This window comes from Lipophrys pholis (genome assembly GCF_963383615.2).
Source record: "Lipophrys pholis genome assembly, chromosome: 4".
Lineage (NCBI taxonomy): Eukaryota > Metazoa > Chordata > Actinopteri > Blenniiformes > Blenniidae > Lipophrys > Lipophrys pholis.
In genome coordinates, this window is record NC_137637.1 from 28,978,954 (window position 1) to 28,998,887 (window position 19,934).

The 19,934-nt window shown below is 42.3% G+C and overlaps 1 protein-coding gene across 6 annotated transcripts in view; it reads left to right on the top strand.

Moving 5' to 3' along the window:
• rap1gapb (RAP1 GTPase activating protein b) overlaps positions 1-19,934 on the top strand; it is a 106,774-nt gene that overhangs the window by 61,479 nt on the left and 25,361 nt on the right. For 4 of the 6 annotated variants that reach the window (XM_080462075.1, XM_080462076.1, XM_080462079.1 and 1 more), the window contains 2 exons: positions 8,762-8,855; positions 17,066-17,113. In XM_080462075.1, the coding sequence (XP_080318201.1) occupies positions 17,075-17,113 (39 nt within the window). In that variant the 5' untranslated portion in view covers positions 8,762-8,855; positions 17,066-17,074. Of the gene's footprint in view, positions 1-8,761; positions 8,856-13,656; positions 13,948-15,575; positions 15,612-17,065; positions 17,114-19,934 lie in introns of those variants that run through there. The other 2 variants (XM_080462074.1, XM_080462077.1) reach the window with 1 other exon arrangement.

Consider the following 19,934-nt stretch of genomic DNA (forward strand, 5'->3'; position numbering starts at 1 on the left):
AGAGAGAGAGAGACTTTTAAAACATGAAGGACTAATAACATTTTTGACCATTTTGATTTATAACTGGAATTTCTAAGTAGCAGTCTATTTAAATGTCTATTTAAAAAGATTTCTGCTGGACTGCAGGTGTCACTAGAGTTGAGATTACATTACATAAAGGTGTCTAAATGGGAGGTACTAAAGAAATAAAAGCTGGAGTAATTTCTTAGGCTGAGGTTGGAAAAAGACGAATGGCTCTGTTTACAAAAATCATTTGGAGGTTGGGATGATTTAGACTTTAGTTCTGCATGTGGTGAATTGTGGATGTCACAAGGGCCACATTACTTGTAAATTAAAGCATTGCCAGTGTTGTTTCGCAGAGTATTTCCAGCACTTAGGTGGTGTTTGAATGTTAAATTCAGTCGGGCTGCCTCCAGAGACGACCGTGAACGGAGCAGGAAGCAGACAGTCGCAGTGAGAGACAAGAGGGGAATGAAACTAATGTAATGAGAAGTAGAAGAGAAAAAAAAAATCAACTGTCTCACCATGACTCACATAAAATTGCTCCTGTAATTGCACATTGTGTGATTAACTTGACAATTCTGTGGACTCACTTTGGGTGGGGGTGGGGGCTGGGGGTTGATAATTTGTTTAGTCAACCTCCTCCTGACCTGGTTAGACTCCCATTTGTTCTGCCTCGTGTAAGCGCAGATCCTCTTTCATCTTGAGCTCCACCCCGCTGGCAGCGCAGAGACTTGAGACAGGCAGAAAGATGTTGATTGTACTTAACCTGCATGCTTCATGCTCCTTCTCCGCCTGCTGGAGCTCAACATGAGACCAAGTGATTCCTGCCAAGCCAGGGGGGTATCTCCCGTGGGTGGCTCAACCTCAGACCTCAACCACAATGTCGGTTATTCGGTGTAACACACAGCCTCCTGGGCGGTTAATGAAAATAAGACACACTTTGTGTGTTCTGTGTCTGTGTGTGTGTGCACGCGCATGGTAAAGCATGCTCAGGGCAATCTGTAAGATTATACCTGGGTGTGAACACCTCAGTATAATGGGTGAACAAGCCAATAGGCTTCCAAAAGCTTTGGCTCACCTCTCTGTGTAGGTCTGCTCCAGGTCCACAGCCTTGCTTATTGAATGATGTTACTACCACCGCAACTTCAAACTCTAAGTACGTCTACATCCAACAATAAAGATGCTTCAGAGCCAAGGTACGGGAGGACGGATGGGGATACGGCTTGGGAGGGTGAACCTCTCTTAACAGAGTTTTCCAAAAGGTGGACTGTACTTCGTAAGACAATGGAGCTTTTTACTTTTCCTAGATGAAACTGTTTTGAATGCACTGTGTCACAGTCTACAAACAGGCGATGAGTGTCAAAATGTCTCGGCATTAATAGTCTTTTTATTCCCGCCACCGTTTTCTGAATAATCACTTTTACCAGGGACAATCTGATACGCAATAGATATGCAAGGAAGCGCAACTATTATCTACTTCCATTTGTACGTTAGTCGACTCGATACAGACAATATGGTTTGAATTTTGAAAACTTCTCAGCGTGAGGTTTTACATTTAGCTCAAAGAGGTTGTTATGAACAGTTAGTGTAGTTTGTCATTCTGTTCTGCGTTATTTTGAGTGAGGATTATTCACCACCCAACACTATATCGTGATGCACGGGGATTTAGTCTCCCACCACTTGAAAATGTAACTGCTCAATAATACATTGGACAACAGCAACCTGTGCCCCCCCCCCCCCCCCCCCCCCCCCCCCCCCGTGGGCTGAGTAAGTGATTTTCTCCATTATGTGAGCGCGCGCAACAAATTCTGCAACATTCAAGAGCTTTTCAGCTGACTGCCTGCCACTAATGTGTCAAATGGACAATGGGATGGTTCAGCTAATTACTGAAGGAGAGGTTTTAGGATGTTAAAACAAGCTGTCAGAGCGTGACAGATAATGGGGCAGAAAGATCCAACGCCGCTTCTCAGATGTGATATTGTCCCTCTTTTTCCATTTTAAACTTTGCCGTAAAGCCTGCGTCTTGCTGCTGTACATTGTGCTGTTGAATGAACAGACTCCGTTATTTGCAGGCACAGTCACTGAGGCAAACGCTAAGCACAAAAACACCCAGAGCTTGGATGAGCATCTCTTTGTCATTGGCAGATCAAAAGGAAGGAGGGGAGGTGGAGATTGAAATGGGGGGGGGGGGGGGGGGACTTTGGAACGAGAGTGAGAGACAGAGTGTCGAGTGTGTTCGCGGTGTCTCACAATAAAGGCAGAGGAGAAAATCATGGATGTTTGTGAGCCAAGGGAGGAGAGGGCGGGAGGAAAACGGGGATGCTAGGACCGAGAGGGAGGATAGAGGGAGGGCTCGCCTCAGCATCATCTGACAGGAGAGAGGCTGATCTCCGACAGCAGGTGTCGGAAGAGAGAGAAACTGAGTCAGAGAACGCGAAGACGAGCGATACGCAAGTTGTTGGGGAGAGCAGACAGAGCTGCGAGCGAGGCAGCGCTACGGGCAGGTAAGCATGGACAGAGACGCTAAAGTAGACTATCATAGGGGGGCCGCTGAAACAGCTGAATAGAAAAGAAGAAACATAAAGTAGAAGCAGACTCTGTTGTACATTTGCCTGTTTTCAGCTCCCACTGAGCCGTCCTCGTGTCTTTATCATATTTCTAATTGCCAAACTTTTCTCTCTGGGTCTCACTGTATTCCTACTCTTTCATCCCTTCGCCCGCCCAGGAAGCGGCTGACTGGCATCTCGGCCAAATGACTCTGCTTTCATTGTGCATTAGCTGCTGTACTTGATTAGATTAGCTGCTCTCTACTAAGTGGACCTGCAAAGCTTAGGGGTTTATGTGTACTTGTCTCGTGTGTGTGCTTCTGTGTGCGGGTTTGTTTGCAGGCACATGCGGGTCAGTGTGTGTGTGTGTGTGTGTGTGTGTGTGTGTGTGTGTGTGTGTGTGTGTGTGTGTGTGTGTGTGTGTGTGTGTGTGTGTGTGTGTGTGTGTGTGTGTGTGTGTGTGTGTGTGTGTGTGTGTGTGTGTGTGTGTGTGTGTGTGTGTGTGTGTGTGTGTGTGTGTGTGATGTCTGTGGAGATAAAGATGCAGCTGAGCAAGACCTCACTCGTGACTCGCAAAACCATCCACCCAATTGTATTTTTGTTCAGTATGTATAGTATATTTTTAGAAAGTCAATAGAAATGATTAAATCCATTCTGTATGCAAAGAAACTAAAATCTCTTCAAAACATCGACTCAGAAAACGAGCCAGGTTTGTGTACAAAGTTTGTGCTTTTGGAAAGGCAAAGTCTCCCATCAGTCATTTTTGGAGAAATGCCAGCATCCGTGTGGCAGTTTTATCAAGAGAGCAACTGATGCTGATGATGATCACATCATCGTCGTCCGCTCACACAAACTGTTTTGCATTGATGTCAGGAAACTAATGAGAAAGGTTCGTGTTGTTTCACCAACAGTTAAGCTCATTGATTAATATGAGCTCCCATCATTTGCGGGTTAGTGTTTTAATAAGTCTTCTTAAGTCTTTGCAAATGCAGTTACAAAGAAATGGATTGCATTTCAGATCGTTTTATTCTTTCAAAATGCTCCAAGGTCTCCTGCTGAACCCATTTGATAAGCTTTCATGGACAAACTTAGCCTACCATTAGTCACCTTGACCTTGACCTCGCTGCCGGCTGTCTTGTTCGCCAAATGCGTCGTTGAGCCAGAAATGTGCACTCATCATGTTCACGTAGCTTGAGGTTATGAGTATTTTCCAAACGAACCATTCTAAAGTTTGCTCAGCCCAGAATAGCTGTTATCTTAACTTCATACTATTTTAATTCCCATATTTTTTTAATTCGCACATTGTGCCTGGCTTGACTATCAGATGATTACGCTTGACTTGCTTTGGCTGCTCACACCATGTTTTGAAATGTTCCCAATTATGAAGCGCTACCACCAATTAGTGCAATGTTTTTAGTTTTTATTCCAGCAGCGTCAGCAAAGTACTTATGGGCTATAGTTCAGTCCAAAGGCCAGAACCCTCAGAGAAGCAGCAGTTCATTAGACAGTAAATTGTGTGGCTGATACCTTGACCCATGGCATGTAAATTCATAGCTTTTTTTGACCCTCGCAATGCTCCATGACTACAGTAACCCACCACATGCCCATCCTAGTCAAATGTATGCTTTAAATTCAGTTTGCAGAGCATTCAGGCATGCCCAGCTCATTGGTATTTGCAGGTGCTTCTTCCCTGCATCATGATTGGACTGCAAAAAGCTCAAATTCTTGTCAGAGCCCCTGACCTCGCCGCTTATGGAAGCTGCAGCTGGTGAACACAGGGTTATTTTTGCTTTTAATGCTGGGCGTCCATTTAGAGAACATCTTCCAGAAATCTTCATAAGAAACAGACAGCTATCTTTGGAAAGAGGTTTTGATCCAGCAAGCAAAGTGCATGACAGTCGAAGGCAGCTCTCCACTTATGATAATGTAGACTGTTTACTCACAATTCAATCTACTTCAATAATGTTTAGGGTTTTCCCCCCCCCCCCAACGCAGAAGAAGTTATTTTTGATCAGGCTATTATCATGCAGATAATGAGACCCTATAGGGGCTGTAAAGTGCATTGTAAATGCTTTTCTGCCAAGTGTAACATCTTTCACTCAGAGAGATGACAAGGTTTTCTTTTGGATGTGGTGTGAGTTGGATAATAGTGCTAACAATTTCTCTAATTTGATACTTTTCAACTTGACTATTTCAGTATTTCGAGTGTTGCAAGGTGACATGCAGGTCGAGACAAATGCGACTGTAATGCAAATCCAATACCTGTATGTTTGTGCACAACACTGCATACAGCAGAGGAATAGGTATTAAGAAGATGCATGGCAAATGTTTTGTGTGTGGAGAACAAAATGTGTTTTTGGTACAGACTGTAGACCGCACACACCATGACCACCGACATTTCCCTCTGCTGGCCTCTGGCAGGAGGTACGGCAGCCTGAAATGCAGAACAACCAGGTTCTGCAACAGCCTCATTGCAATAATTCTCATCATATTCATCGTTGACACTTTACCACTGCTTTAAAAGTGTGTTTTTTATACTTTTTACTATTTGTTTTTATATGTTTTACTGTTGTTGTTGTTTTTTTTAGACACTTTTTAGCCTTGTACAGAAAAATGTTGTTCTTGTATGCGCCTATGGGCGTACGTATTGAATAGCAATAAAGCTATATCTAATTTCTCTATCTATCATCTAATAGGCTGATGATTGAGAGTCTTTCCCATGACACTGGTATAAGGAAGAAAGAGCTATATCTCTTTGATTTTCACAGTTTTATTCAATCAGCAATATAATCAACAAAACTGCAAATAAAGCACAGCTGTGGCATCAGGAGTCAGCGCTTGTGTTCAACTTGGCCACGTAGGTGTTGCTTGGGTTGTGCTTCCTGTGTGTCAGTCACGCCGTCTGTGTGACACAGCGATCATACCACCTGCCTTCCGCTGTGCTCAGACCTGACCTGTGCATCAGGTCCAACGATCATTAGGACCTAACAGAGTCTTGAATTCAACTAACTTTGGTCGATAAGCCATGATATTGGAGACACCTTGACTGATCTCTGGCAATGCAGTTTATATTCTGAACGTTTGCTTCAGTTTCAGCTATGGCAGCTTCCCTGTTGGACTGGGCAATAATATACACCAGCTTTCAATCCATAGATGTGTCACTGAATGTTGGCCACCATCAAGCCTTTTCACCATGTTTCTTCCTTGTACCATATCTGGACCAACAAGAGCTGCAGTTTTGCCCGTCACAATTTGACTCTTGTCAAACCCACTCAAATCATTGGACTTGTCCATTGTTCCTGTTTGACATTAAGCACAGAATAAAAAAAACAAACATGTGCCCACATTTGTGAATGTAAGATCCCAGATCTATATTAATGGTACTCTTACAGTTTGGTTAGCACCTTTTCCATTTTGGGACTCCATCTTTCCCTCTTCTTCCTTTACGCCACTGGTATCTGTTTTTGCCCTTCCTTCCTGATGTTACTGTCAGTCCATAATGGCTGACCCGTTGTACTTCGTTTCAACCACCGCTGTGTCTGGTTGTTATCAGTGGTCGTTTATCAGTGCAGAATGTGTATTCACCTGAGCTCTGCTGTTCTCGGCCATGATCGTGTCCCCCATTGGGGCATTGAGACCTTAGACCCGTACATGCTTGTTATCATGCTATTTTCCAGTCACCATGTTGTTTCTATCATTGCGTGCTATCTGAGTATGTATGTTCCACACTATACACTCACTCTGGCTTATCGTCATGCTGACTGGCAGGTGAGCTATTCTGAGGCTTGGAACCTGTTGTGTGTGAGATGCTACACCTCAAGCTGACTTTTCCTACACAGTGTTAGTATTTCTTGAAGTCAGACGTTATGTCCAACGTGAAACTTTCTTAGCCATTGGTTGTATTTTCTGCCGACCAATACTTCTCTCTCTCCAGTGATGGATGTCGTAGAGGGACTCAGTCTTCTGCAATATATCTTCTTTCGCTCTCTGTCTCACCCCTTGTCCTCTGTTGCCTGAGGCACTTCCTCAGCAGTTCATCCCAGAGGGCCTCATTCCTAATGTATTCCTATATATGCTCTCACTTCATTCTGCATAGTGACTTACAATCTCTAATCCTCCCCGCCTACACTCTCGTCATTGCTTGCTGGGTCCCCGGGTGCTGGACTTGGTTCGAACACACCAAGCATTGTGCATCGTTTAGTGTCTTGGCAGGAGTGGCATCGGAATCCATTTTTGGCCAGGACAGTTTGAATGCAATAGTCATGATAGCTTTCATTTTACATCCAGCTGGTTTGATAGTACCTGTTTTAGCACCTATACAGCCCAAATTGTACAGTTGAAGCTTTCTTCACACTGCATGCTAATATTTGAACTTCTGTGTCAGTCCTGCCACCTTAATGAATTTCCACGTTTCAAAATTGAGTCTTAAAAAAAAATAATCAATTGAACAAAGCTTTACGATTTAATATATCACATTTGTGGTATTTGAAAAGGTGTGCTTGCTGTCATCGTCTGAATATGTGAGCCTGCAATCGCTCTCAGTCAACTTTACCATTTACCGCATCACTGGATATAGGACTGCTGCCTGCTTTGTAAATCAAGAGACAAACACACACGTACTATCGTTTCAGGTTTACAAGTAAAGTCAGCAGTCTACTACATCAGTACAAGCCCAAGCCTCCATTTCCATAATGAATCGCAAAGTACAAACGTGAAAATCAATCCTAATTTAGGAAGGAAGACTTGGTAGACAAAAAGATGAAGCCGCCGAACAACCTGCCTCTTATCCTGCAAACACTTCCCATCAATATCGATGGAACTTTTACAAAAAAAACAATAACTTAAAAGAAAATTAGTTTTTTCTGCAGTGGCTGAAAAGAAAAAAAAATTGAGTACACCTCATTTTGATTGATAAAAATCAATTTTTTTCATAATATTGATGAACTTTTCACAGTATGGCGTATAGGGTTTGATTTCTCTATGGTACGCGGTAAAAAGCTTTCACAGCGAGTCCTTGACGTATTCCTGACTTAGCTTGTTCAGTAAGCCACTGCTTTGTTGGTACATTTTAATGCATCATTCTGGACTCAAAGCAGCGTCTGAAAATCATACTCCCATTGTGTTCCAGCGGTGTTGTACGAAAGATGATACAAAGTTCACAGTCTAGAGGGATGTCACTTCTGAGAAGCCGAGGATGCTGCGGGAAAGTTTTGACAGCCTATTTCGTTCATTTTCCTGAATTCAGCAGAGATCAGAGGGGACAAAGAGCGGACTTTCTGCTCGATTTTCTAGCCTCAACTCCAGGTCAGCAGTCTGTTGTCATAAAAACGCAGTTCTGTTTGCTCAGATGTATTTATTCTCAACCATTGTCAAGGTATTCTCAGCTATGACGTTTTGCAATATCTAAAATAAGCTGCGTTGCATAGGAAGGACCACACTGTGAATGATCAGATTGGAGCACCTGCGGCGTGTGCCAAGTTGACAGAATCAAAGAAATACGTGCATACATGCATCCCCTGCATTTGTCACTTTGTTTCCCCAATAAAGTCATATTGCGCTGTTGTTCAGTGCTTCATTTGCTGCGGGTGGAGCGTTGAGACGTGCCCTCTGCTGCAGGTTTGTGAACAGGATGCACGCGCAGACGGGCTGCCAGTTCTAGCAACTGACTGTTGTGTGAGACGAAGTGTGAAGTAATAGGCTGTGACCAGAGTCCTGGTCAGACTGGCAATTTGCTCCAATCGCACAGGGAGGGAAAAGGGCTGAGCGGAACAGAGAAAGAGTGGCGAGGGCAGCAAGTTGGAAGATGAAAGCTGAGGGTCTTTTCTTTTGCGGCTTTCTATCAATTTTCACTTTGTTCTCTCCTGGTTCTGCACTTGCCTCTTTATCGGCACAGTTCTCCTGATCTCTAGTGTTTCACAGCCTTGCCTATAATCACACTTGACTTGTTATTCATTGCGTTCAACTCAGCTGCTGCAATGGCAAAAAATACCAAAACATCGAATACAAAAAAGATGTATTTCTTTGCATCATGAGCAACAAAAAAGAAAGGATGGATACATATTTAGTGCAATAATGGCGCCTTTTTTCACCATAGTAAAAGCTTAGTGAACTGATTTTGTGTGATGAGTCAGTTGTGTGCATTTTCCTATTCTGTTATTGCATAAATGGCATGCTTTAATGCTCTCTCTCTCTCTCTCTTTTCTGACTAACAGGAAACAGGATGGAAGGATTCCTCGTATCTCTGATGAAGTAGAGCCCTCACTTGTGTACTCCCACCCTTTGTTTCCTCTTCCCGGATTTTCAAAGGTAACGCAATACTTTCACTGGATGCTGCTCCTCTCTTGCACATCTCATTCAGAAGGACTTCCATAAACCAAATGGCACGATTAATTTAAAGAAGAAGATGTTTGTATACTGTATTTTTGGATTTAGCAAAAATTTCCACAAAGTGAGGAGTAATTAGACTCCACTAAAAAGCCAATGTTCTCAGGGGTGGTCGCACCTTATTCTGCCCTCATATATCTGGATCTGGATTTTATATGAAAAACTTGTTGAAACTACCGATTGGACAGCTGGGTTTAATGAAACCAGAGTCAGTCGAACTCTGCAGTAGCAGCTTACAGCGGCAAACCAAAGGGACCGGATGAAAGTTTGACAGCACTTGAGATCTTTTGGTTCACAGAGGATGTGGCAAAGTCTGATAGGCCGAACTGGAAAATATCAATTTCCAAAGAGAAAAAAAACCACATTTGATCATTGGAGATTGTCTGACAATGGAACTGGGAGTTCGTGGTCTGAGTCTCCTGCTTCCATTTTTCTGCAGCGAGTTGATCTCTGTCCGCTGACTTGAATGGAGAATCCCTACCTACACTCTGTCTGTCCTGTCTTTTTCTCTTCTCAATCATCTCACCCCAACCGTGACAGAAAACCGCCGCCTCTGAGCCTGGTTCTGCAGGTTTCTTCCTTTTAAAAATTGAGTTCTCCCGTTCTGTCGCTTGTGCTTGCTCATATGGAGTTGTTAGTCATTTCAAGGCACTTTTATAGAGAAATGACTGTGTTGTATTTGGCACAATGCAAATTGAATTGAATTGAATTTGATTGAAGACCATACAATGACATTGTGACCTAGCTCAGTTGGTAGAGCATGAGACTTGCACTCTCAAGGTAGTGAGTTCGTGTCCCAAGCCGGGCGCCAACTTCCTGTGGACTCACCACCTGCAGGAAGGTTCTTAATCAGTGCATTGTGATCTGGGTGACGGTGCTCAGACTGCCACCCCCGTGACCCGGAAATGGATAAGCGGAAGAAAATGGATGGATGAAGACCATACAGCAAGACCTAACAATTCCGCATTAGAACTTTTTGTCCAGTTTTTTTAATAAACGTTCCATTGTGAAAAGGGAGAGCACAAATGTTTAGTGACAAAAAAAAAAAAGGCAGACATGGTTTGAAAGATTTGGATGACATTTTGTTTAACTAATAGAATACCGCTTACCTCATTTATTGAATTGACGGATCGGTCTTCAACATTAATGATGATTTGGTAGGTGTAGCATGCACTGACAATGGCTCATTTTATCTCTGCATTTTAATTCCTCACTGGTTTCCTCTCTCTTTTTGCCTTTCCAGTGTTACACCTCCAGGTGAAAGGTGCCTCTGACGGCCTCACCTCGGTAGCTCTAGTTGGCAGGCTTGACGTGGTGGCTGACAGAAGAGTATGTGCCCTCTGTCAAAGGCTTATGAGACAAATATAGCTTTGCAGCAGTTGTTCCTCTCTGATGCATACCATTGGAGGCACGTTGCTATTATTTCTCTCCCACAACATTAATGAACTATTTATTCAGCTATATAAAATAGACAGAGGTACAGCTGTTGTTATGTGTTGGCTTTATATTTAATTGTAAAAAATTTGGTATTTTAATCACAGGTAATAGTGCTGTCTGTGACAGAACGCAGATCTGATTACCAGAATTCGAACTCCTTTTCTTCTTCTTTGACTGTATTGGCTTTGTACCTTTTGTTTCAACAGTGGCCATGAAGGGCTTGTGCCAATGCAAAAACCACATTATAAACACATTGGCTGCCACATGAATGCAGAAGCCAAAACATAAATAGAAAAATGCAAAACAAACAGAAAAGGCATAACATAAATTCATAAATGCAACATACACACAGAATTATTTCAAAAGTCACTTCATGAAAACAAAGGCCACATCTTTGGTGTAAATCCCACAACACAAATATATAACCAAGATCAGAAATGCAAAAACAACAAAGCACGTTATTAAGCAGCTCATAGTGCAGGAGGGTTTAGGTGATCAAGATCTCCCTGCATTGTTTATACTGATGGACTGATGGATAAAATATCATATTGGGAAAGTTTGACAAAAAGCTAAAAAGACCATCCTGAAGAAAATTATTCGTTTTTACAGTGAAAATATGGACATATTGTACAATCTAATCCATCGTTATTCATAAAGCACTTAAAACAATCACACGGATGCAAAGTGCTGTACACAGAAATAAATAACAAGTATAACCTTTGTATTTATGTTTGTGGAGAATAAACTGGACCACCATACTTTTCAAGCAAAGGTAAATGTCTTGAATTTACATTGAGCCATTTTGCGTTAAGTCTAAATTAAGTTACAAAATTAATAATCACATGGTAATTTATCAGTGTCAAAGTAATTTTCAAGCTTTTAAAAAAGAATGTGAGAATTCTTTAGATGTTGGGTTAAATAATTGAGCTTATTGAAATACTGATTCTCATCTCTGCTTGAGGCCACGTTGGCTGCATAACAATTCTCACAATCTTAAAACAAACTGTCTTCTGCGATGTTGCGTGATACATACTGTTGGCACTGGGATAAAGGATGTTTGCAGTAACATAACGATGCTAGAGAGATGTATGTATTTCCTTGTTTAATGTTCTTCTGTCTGTTTGCTTTATACTGAATCTTTCACACCTGTATTGTCTACAAGCATCTTTCTTTTTTAGATACTGAAGTAAAGACCGTAAGAGATCAGTTTGAGCTCAGATATTTTCAGATCTGTTCCATTGACATCTGTGGCAATCGGCCAGCTCGTGTGAGACGTCGATGGGGTGGAAGGAGGCCATCTGTGTGAACGCCATTTGTGTCCCTCAGGCCGATGTGGCCACAGCAAGGTCAGGCTGGTGTCTGCAGCCAGACCTGGTGAATGGACCACAACGGAGTTTTCTCTGGGTAAAATCCTAGGCTTCCTCCGGCCAATTGATTGACTCTCTTTGAAGTGTAGTTTTCCATTTCACTGAGGCCTTTGCCTTTGAGGATGCGGCCAACCCACAGAGTATAAATGAAGAGATGGGGAGAGTGGGCGTGAGGATATTACTTTGGACGCATATCATCGACAATTTGTCTGTGAAAATTCAAATGGGGCTCTATTTTTGACGAGTTAATGAAGTACTGGAGTCAGAGCTACACTCATCAGTAAGCAGTCAGAGGAGGCAGATGTGAACTGTATGGATCACATATATTAAAGTTTTCGATATGGATTCATGGACATGTTGGATTTTCTCCACTCAACCAAGCCAATAAGTCGGGGGAAACTGTTAATTAGTGGTCCACTTACATTTCTTATGCATGCACTCCAACCATTTCTGTCTCGTTGGCATGCATGCACACTCGCGCTCAGTGTAGTCATCCTAGAAGACGAACAAAGTCACACCAGTGACTCAGTTTCCTTAATTCGCTTTAATTAATCAGTCTTAGGATGTCTTTGAATATATGTTGTTCCATTGAGTCTCACACTGACTGTTGTCATTTAAAGTCAGAACAGGATTGTACAACATAGATTAACTTTTTCCAGCAGCTCGGGCGGGAATCTTGCACAGCTTTGCGATCAGCGTACGGCAATGTCGGTGCTCATGGCGTGAATGTGAATAGTAATTAATAGCTCTCACACATTTGCCATCATGTAACAATTATACGTGATTATTGGGCAAGCATGTAATTAGCGTTCAGTTTTCCTCTCTAAGTGTTCCCAAATCCCAGTTTGCTATGCATCTGAAGCAAGGCTGAGTAAATACATCACCAATATATATTATATCATCCACGTGGCCTCTACTACTTGTGCGTCCTCCTGTTACTGTATATGGGTATAATCTGTCCTCTTTAAAGCTCAGCAGTTTTTCTTTCCTTTTCTTTTTTAGAAGTAGGTCAGTGCAGTGTTGATATCTGATGTTGGAAGAGTGCCCGATGGATAGACCTGCACTGAAGAGACTTTGCTTTCACAGAATAACAACTCCTCTTTCCACCCACTGTGATTTCTTTGTGTTATATATTTTTTTTACCTCTCCTTTATCTCCTCTGTTCCTCCCTTTTCTCTTGGTGCACTCGTGTCAAACCTGCATTCAATTATGCACCGCTGATGTTCAGAGGTGGGAAGGTTGGCTGTGCTCTATCGGGTTGAGGCATCTATACGTTTGGGTGTAGCTGTGCTGCTTGCCTGTCTCGCATAGCTCCCATGGTGAAGATTCAGAACACTTTGAGCCACTTCCGTTGCCTTTTTTTTTTTTTTTTTTCAATCTTTTTTACAAGGACATGCTGCAGTGAACCTGATACATTTCCATGTGAAGGTCTCCAGTATGCACTATGCCTTTTGACTCATTTATGATGGCTATATTCCGGTAAAAGATAGTGCAACAGCACTGCGGGTGTAATTAAACTGCTTGACAACTTGTGCTACAAAAGCCCTTGGAAGGACTGGCTGTCAAATAAAGCATGCCTGTTTGCGGAAAAGACGTGTCTGTGAGAGGAAAACTTGAGAAATATGAGATGAAAGAAAAGAGGAAGAGAACGTCTTATATTATGCTGAGAAAAAAAAAAAAGGAGAACTGCACATTTTGTGTGTTCACATACAGGAGTAAGTGTGTTTGCTAAAAAAAAAAAAAAAAAGAGAGAGAGAGAGAAAATGGTTGCACAGTGTAGACAGGGAGGGGAGCAACATTGTTCCTTCCTTCATCCTACTTCCCAGAGAACAGCTGTGCGTGTCACTGGGAGGGTGGTGGCACAGGGGGGGGGTTGGTCGCATGAAAAGAGGAAGCGAGGGAAATTACATTCTCACATTACAGCACATGCGTTTACCTCACGCGCAGTCGTATGGATTCTGATGGACAGCTCTCGAGCTTTCTCATGAAGTTTATTGCCTGAGCGGCAGTGAGTGTGAAGTGTCATTGTCAATCGCGCCTTTCTCCCCGTGGCTGACAGTGACATCAACACCCTCGCCTCTTGTCAACTTACCTGCATCTGTAACTGTGGGACGATGGCCGAACTCAGGATAGCTAAGAGTCATTTATTGGATGGGATTCTCAATAGTCCCCCAAGTAGGCCTTTTCTCAAGAGACGATGCTTCAGTGATGTGAGTATTTTTCATTTGCTGGAGGTGAGACTTTCTCCTCACAGTACATTGTGCTGCTTGTTTCATTCTCAAGTAGTGTTGAAAGAGAAGCATATACAGTATGTGCAGTGTTATGTAACAATAGAAAAAGGATTTGTTTGTGTGTTGCAGAAACAAATAAAACCTCCACTGGTCTGTTTTTAGCTACATATGGAAGGTGTTTGCGTCTGGTGAGGAACCATGTCCACTCCATGATAGGAACATGGAAAATACCATGTACATGTTCTATAGTGAGATTGTTTTAAGTAGGGCATGTTCCTATAAGTAACTGTAGCCCCCTTAATGCTGTGTGCATACTGCACCTCCATATTATGCAAGTGCTTTGTTTCCCTTTCACTTTTTTCAGGGCTGATGTGGTTACTGTGGTTTCAGGTTGGGTTCAAGCGCCAATCTGGTCAGCATAGGACAACTTTTGTTTGTTTTGAAGTCACGAGACCAGGATCTCCCTGAATATCATATGGCACTGTTTAGTTTAACCTCCAACAATAGACTGAGGCTGCACCTTTGGCTTCACCGTGTCCGAACGCGAGTGCATTTGTGTGGGTGTGCTATGATGCGCCATGACATGTGGAGCTGAGAGTTTACGAATATGTTGTCGTACATGTGCTTTCCCGTGGTTTTGCGTGTGTGTTTTGCAAGCCCTGCAGTGCCCCTCAGTAAATCTAGGCTGTCATGTGGAAACCTCATCTTGGCACTTCAGTCCGCCTGTGTTACATAGTGTGCAGAGAGCTCACCCCACAACATGCACCTCTGTCGGCGGGCCTCGGCGAACCCCTCCTGCATCATCTCAGGTTGAAGCTGGTTTAAAAAAAAAAAAAACAACAACCTCAATGTGGCCAATGCTGATGAAAGTTACATGCCTGAGGGTATTTTCTTTTACTTCAACCTGTACCGATGCCTTAGCTAATTGGACAAAACAGTAAATTATGCTCTGTAACAGTGAGCGGCGGAGCTGTAATTAAAATTCAGCGGCTGAAGTGAAGCCCTTTTGTCTAATGAGCCCTGCTATTATCGGTGGTCTCACTATAACCAAGTCGCCAGGCTAAGTAGAGCCTTTTTTTTTTTTTTTTTCCTTCTCTCTCTTTCGCTCATGCTGTAGTTTCCTGTTGCTTCATAAGTCCTAGATTAAATGAGTGCGTCTCATTCCCACATGGTGCTCACACGCACTTAAAATCTTCCAGCTAATTTGTGCGCAGTCAGATGAGCGGTTGGCTTTAGCAACAGGGAGATGCACCGTGGAGCTGCGAGGCTCATTTCCCCCCCAAAGAGTTACTTGTTTACAGTGTGTTTGTCTCGAAGTGTGGAGGAGCGAGTCTCCTGGCATTAAATAGCGTCTCGGCGAGAACGGTGTCAAGTGAGGTGGGGGGTGCGTTGGGGAGTGTTGTCATAGTGAAATAAAGAATTAGAGGGTGCCAGAGATTCCAACAGGCGGTCTCGTGCTTGAGAAAGCACAACCCGTTGTTTTTTTTTGTTGTTCTTTTTTAAACTGAGCGGAGATGGAGGAAGGATGAATACGACAAAGCAAGCATATTCATACAGATCATCAAACCCTTTTCTGTTTTTGGATTTCTGTCAACTCTCTCCTCCAGACCTCGGACCTTTTTGCCATGATCGAGAGGATGCAGGTACTGTCAGTGGTCTTCCAGCTCAGCCGTCTGTGCTCACTGCTTCAAATCTGATCTCCGTTTGCAGGGTTTATTCAAATTACATCCTCCCAATTTTATTCACTTTGAACACAAACTTCTGTTTTCCAGACTCCAGTTGATCTGCCTTTCTTGCTCCGTAGTTTTCTTTTTTTATGCAACTCGGCTACTTGCACCACCTCTCTGCGTGTCCATGTTCTCATGTTGCTGTCGTTAATGTGTCTTATGCAGCGGTGGAAGAATCAAGCTGTCTTAAGAAACCCTATTCTACTCGATGTGTTGAACAGAGCTTTTGTGTTTTATCTTCACAGCTGTGTGCATCATCAGATGTGTGAACAGTTTTTTTAATATGCTGAGGTGGATTTGTAGGAATCTGCTTGTTTTTTTTTGTAGCCGGTGACAATGTACTACAGAGTTTTCACAGCCCAGAACGGTAGATTCTGAATAAGCCATTAAAAAAATGTGTACACAGTTTGAACATGGATGCATGTACCGTCAAACTAAATCTTTCTTTCTGTGTAACAATGGTCTGTAATCCGACAGTAGTTTTCCATTATGCATGTTCTGCTTCAGTGCATATTAGTTGAAAGCAGAGAACATTGAAGACATAAATAAAAGCATTACATCAAGGTAAAATCTATTCCAAGTTATCTCTCTGCACATTCAGTGCATAAACCTAAAGATATGATATACATGTATATACATCAGCACAGGTTGTGAGGTCCTTCTTATCTTTAATCTATACATTTTATTTTATGCACCTTTGCAGATTCAGATGCCTGTACATTATATTGGGAGTGATGTACACTTGCCATTAAACTGTACAAGAAATGGGTGAAGCAGATAGAATGGCACTGGAACAGTTCTCAGAGTATATCTTTAATAAAAAAGCATTTCCAATTTCCATTTCATTAATCTTCCTTAGTCCCAAAAATGGGCATCAGATTTGATACGTTTCAAGTTTAGCTCCAGGGTGTTCCACATAAAGGGGCCGCCGATCAGGAATGCTTTGTTCCACATCGTTCCATGTGATTTGGGAAGTGTCCGTAGCTTCGAGTCAGCAGAATAGAAACCGTTAAAGTCGACAGTAAGCTCTATTTTGGCACTTGACAGCCCTGATAAAAAATTGTGGTTAATGATAGCTGCAGTAAGGCCCAATGGTAACACCATCTGTGTGCTTATTGACCACTGCTTGTGTTTTTTTAATCTACTTCAGCCTCTGTTATTGCTTCTTTTTTCTTCATCTTCCCCTTCAGTTGATCTTGATTACTGGAAACTATTTGTCACACTCACTGTCTTGCACTTTGCCTCTGACAATCTCTAAACCACTCAGTATGCTTCTCTGCCAACATGTGATCCACTTATGTAAATAATTCACCTATATTGTCAATGTCCTGTCATTTATTTTTTTTTTTTTCCACTCCTTTTCCTGACAGGGTTTCAGAATGGATGAGCAGAGATGCCCCCTGCCACCCCCCCTTAAAGTGAGTCGCAAATCCCCACATCTCCTCACATCTACTCATAGAGCACAGTCTGGTGAAGCCATCGTAATGGCAGAGTTATAAACCTTTCCTTATCAGCTTGCAGACAGGCTTTGGGATGCTCACCGGCTGAGTTAGGGACTCGACAGGGACGAGGGCAGCACAATCCCTCGTCTTAACGTGGTACCCAGACAGGCTAATGCAGTTACTGTTGGCTATGGCAGGTGGTCTGGGGTCAAATCAGAGAGAGCACAAAAGCATGAACTTCATGAAAACGGACACATTTAATGTGAATTTGGTGTCTAATAATAAGTAAGAGCCCTTCACGTCTTACAGTTAATCATCAATCAGTTTAGTAAAAATCCATCCATTTTCAAAAACTTTGAATTCTGCACTTTTCTGCACCACGACTTTATGTTAAATATGTAGTTTTGGTGTATTCTGTATGATGTTTCTGTGCTTATTTGTGACGGTGTGGAAGCCCCTTCTACATATTCAACAAATCATGAACTTGTGTAGTGTAGAATGGAGCGATTGCTTTCACACTCGCGTTGCACCAGACAATAACTGGAACTGTTCTGAGACTAAATACAGGCCAGTCTCCGTGCAGCTGCTTTGATTAGTGTGTTACACTTACCTGCTGCACTGCACTAAATCCCAAACCCGAATTGGTCCAACACAAAAAAAGCAACTATGAAAGCCTCTCCTTTTTTTCCCCGAGACCCGAACTTAGCCAAGGTAGCACATTGGACAGGCTAACAATTACCCCGATAAGCCCCAAAAGGCTTGCCATTTCAAATCAGGAATTTTTGTCACTCACCAAGCTACTAAATAATAGAATTTATCCATTCTCTAGATTGCTTTGTCCAGTTCAGAGCAGCATGGCGTTAGAATTGTTCCCAGCTGAATATGAATGAAGGAAGACTACACGCTGGACAGCTTGGTGGTCTACAACACGGTAAACAGAGAAAGAACATTAGGTTTGAAGAGTAAACTTTTATATCCCTGCACAACATGAATGGTTCAAGTGACTCTTCACATGATGACATTGATTAAAAAGAATAGAATCCCTCCAGTGTGAATATTTGGCAAAGTACCATTTAGCGACTGGTGGATTTATCTCTTGAATACATTTGGAATGACTATGGCGCTGCGAGAGTGCCTCATACTTCTGGGCAGCTATTCCACAAAATGTTTGAAGCGAGCTTGCGAGATTTATTTTCAAACGGAGACGAGTGCGTCAGTGAGGTAAAGCACCGACGGAGGGCAACGAGTCCTGCCTCTCAGCGCTTCACTTCATCTCGGGAGTTGAGGTCAAGGCTGTGCGCACAACAGTCCAATCCGTCCACAAGCAAACTCGCACAGCCGGTTCTTTCTGGTCTTGAACTATCCTGCAGGGGGGAAAAGTTTCCCGGTGATATGTGGAGTCTGCTGCAACGGAGCAAGATAAACACACTTTGCCTAAAAATATTCCTGGCGCTTACATTTTCATTAATTAGCTCGAGTGGACTTGCTGTGAAAACAGACCAAGACCTTGTAACCAAAACAAGCTGACAGTCAGGAATGAGAAGAGACACATTTATTTTCTTCACTGCTGTCCCACAGCATATATCTGAGTCTGTTTTATTGAGCATTGGCATATTTCGAGTTCTGCTTTTGATAGCAGAGCAAATGTAGCTACAGTGGAGTCAGCTTTTTTTCTTTTTTTTTTTTCTTTTTTTTTCCAACTTCCCTCAAAGGTAGCAACCCTGTCAGTTTTTTGATCTTCAAAAAGAACTCTCTCTAAACCAGACGTCTGCAACCTTTATGATCAAAAGAGCCGATGTTGCTCTCCTACCACCAAATAAAATGAGTCTGGAGCACCGAAACGCATTTAATCTTCCGACTGACGATAATACGCTTCCACTTTTCTTGAGGATAATCTCTCAATTTTTGTTTTGCTTTATTTACCAAAACTTCAGTTAATGTTTAAGCACCAAAAGCTTATAAAGAGCGAAAGATGATGAAAATCTTGTTCAATTCTTCTCTTTGATTTAAGCTAAGCTGAGAGTTATGTTTGAAAACTCGACAAAAATCACTTTTAGCTTTTTTTTTTTTATTTTTATTTTTTAGCAAACGTGACAACTACTTATAAAAATGAAATGCTATTTAATGTAAATATCCTGTTTTCTTCCACAAACTGCAAAATAGGATTCCTTTTTTTCAATATTTGCCTCCTGTGTTTCAAAATTAAGAAGAAAAATAAAGGAACATTAAATATTGTCATAAAATACGTGTAATTGTGTGGAAACAGCCACATCCAATTCATCCAAGCAACAGACATGTGAAAATGTCCAGATGCCACTCATTCTTCTTTACGTTTATTATTATAAGTTATTATTCTTTCACTTGTGCACTCCAATTGAGATAAAACTAGGATCCATGAGGGCCCCCGAACTAAAACAAGGGAGAAACCTCCATCTGTACCCAGTCAGTCAGCTCGCCATCCCAAGTGAAACGCCCCATAATGGATTGCCATGAAATTTCATGTGTGTATATATATATATATATATACGTACAGAATCCTCAGAGGATCGAAATCTTATTACAATTGTCTCACTTTTCCTTTAGAGACTGTTAAAAGTCTCTGTGGAAGCTACAAAAGCCAGAAATGCAACGCTATGAGAAACGTTTACTTTGACATGGTGAAACAAATAGGGGGGGGGGGGGGGGGATGCTCCCATTCCTGGGACCTATAGCCCGTAACCTTAAATAGTCTGGGCTTGCTCTGCTGGGACTGCTGAAAGGTATTCTTGCCAGAAGAAAATCACTACATGAGAATAAG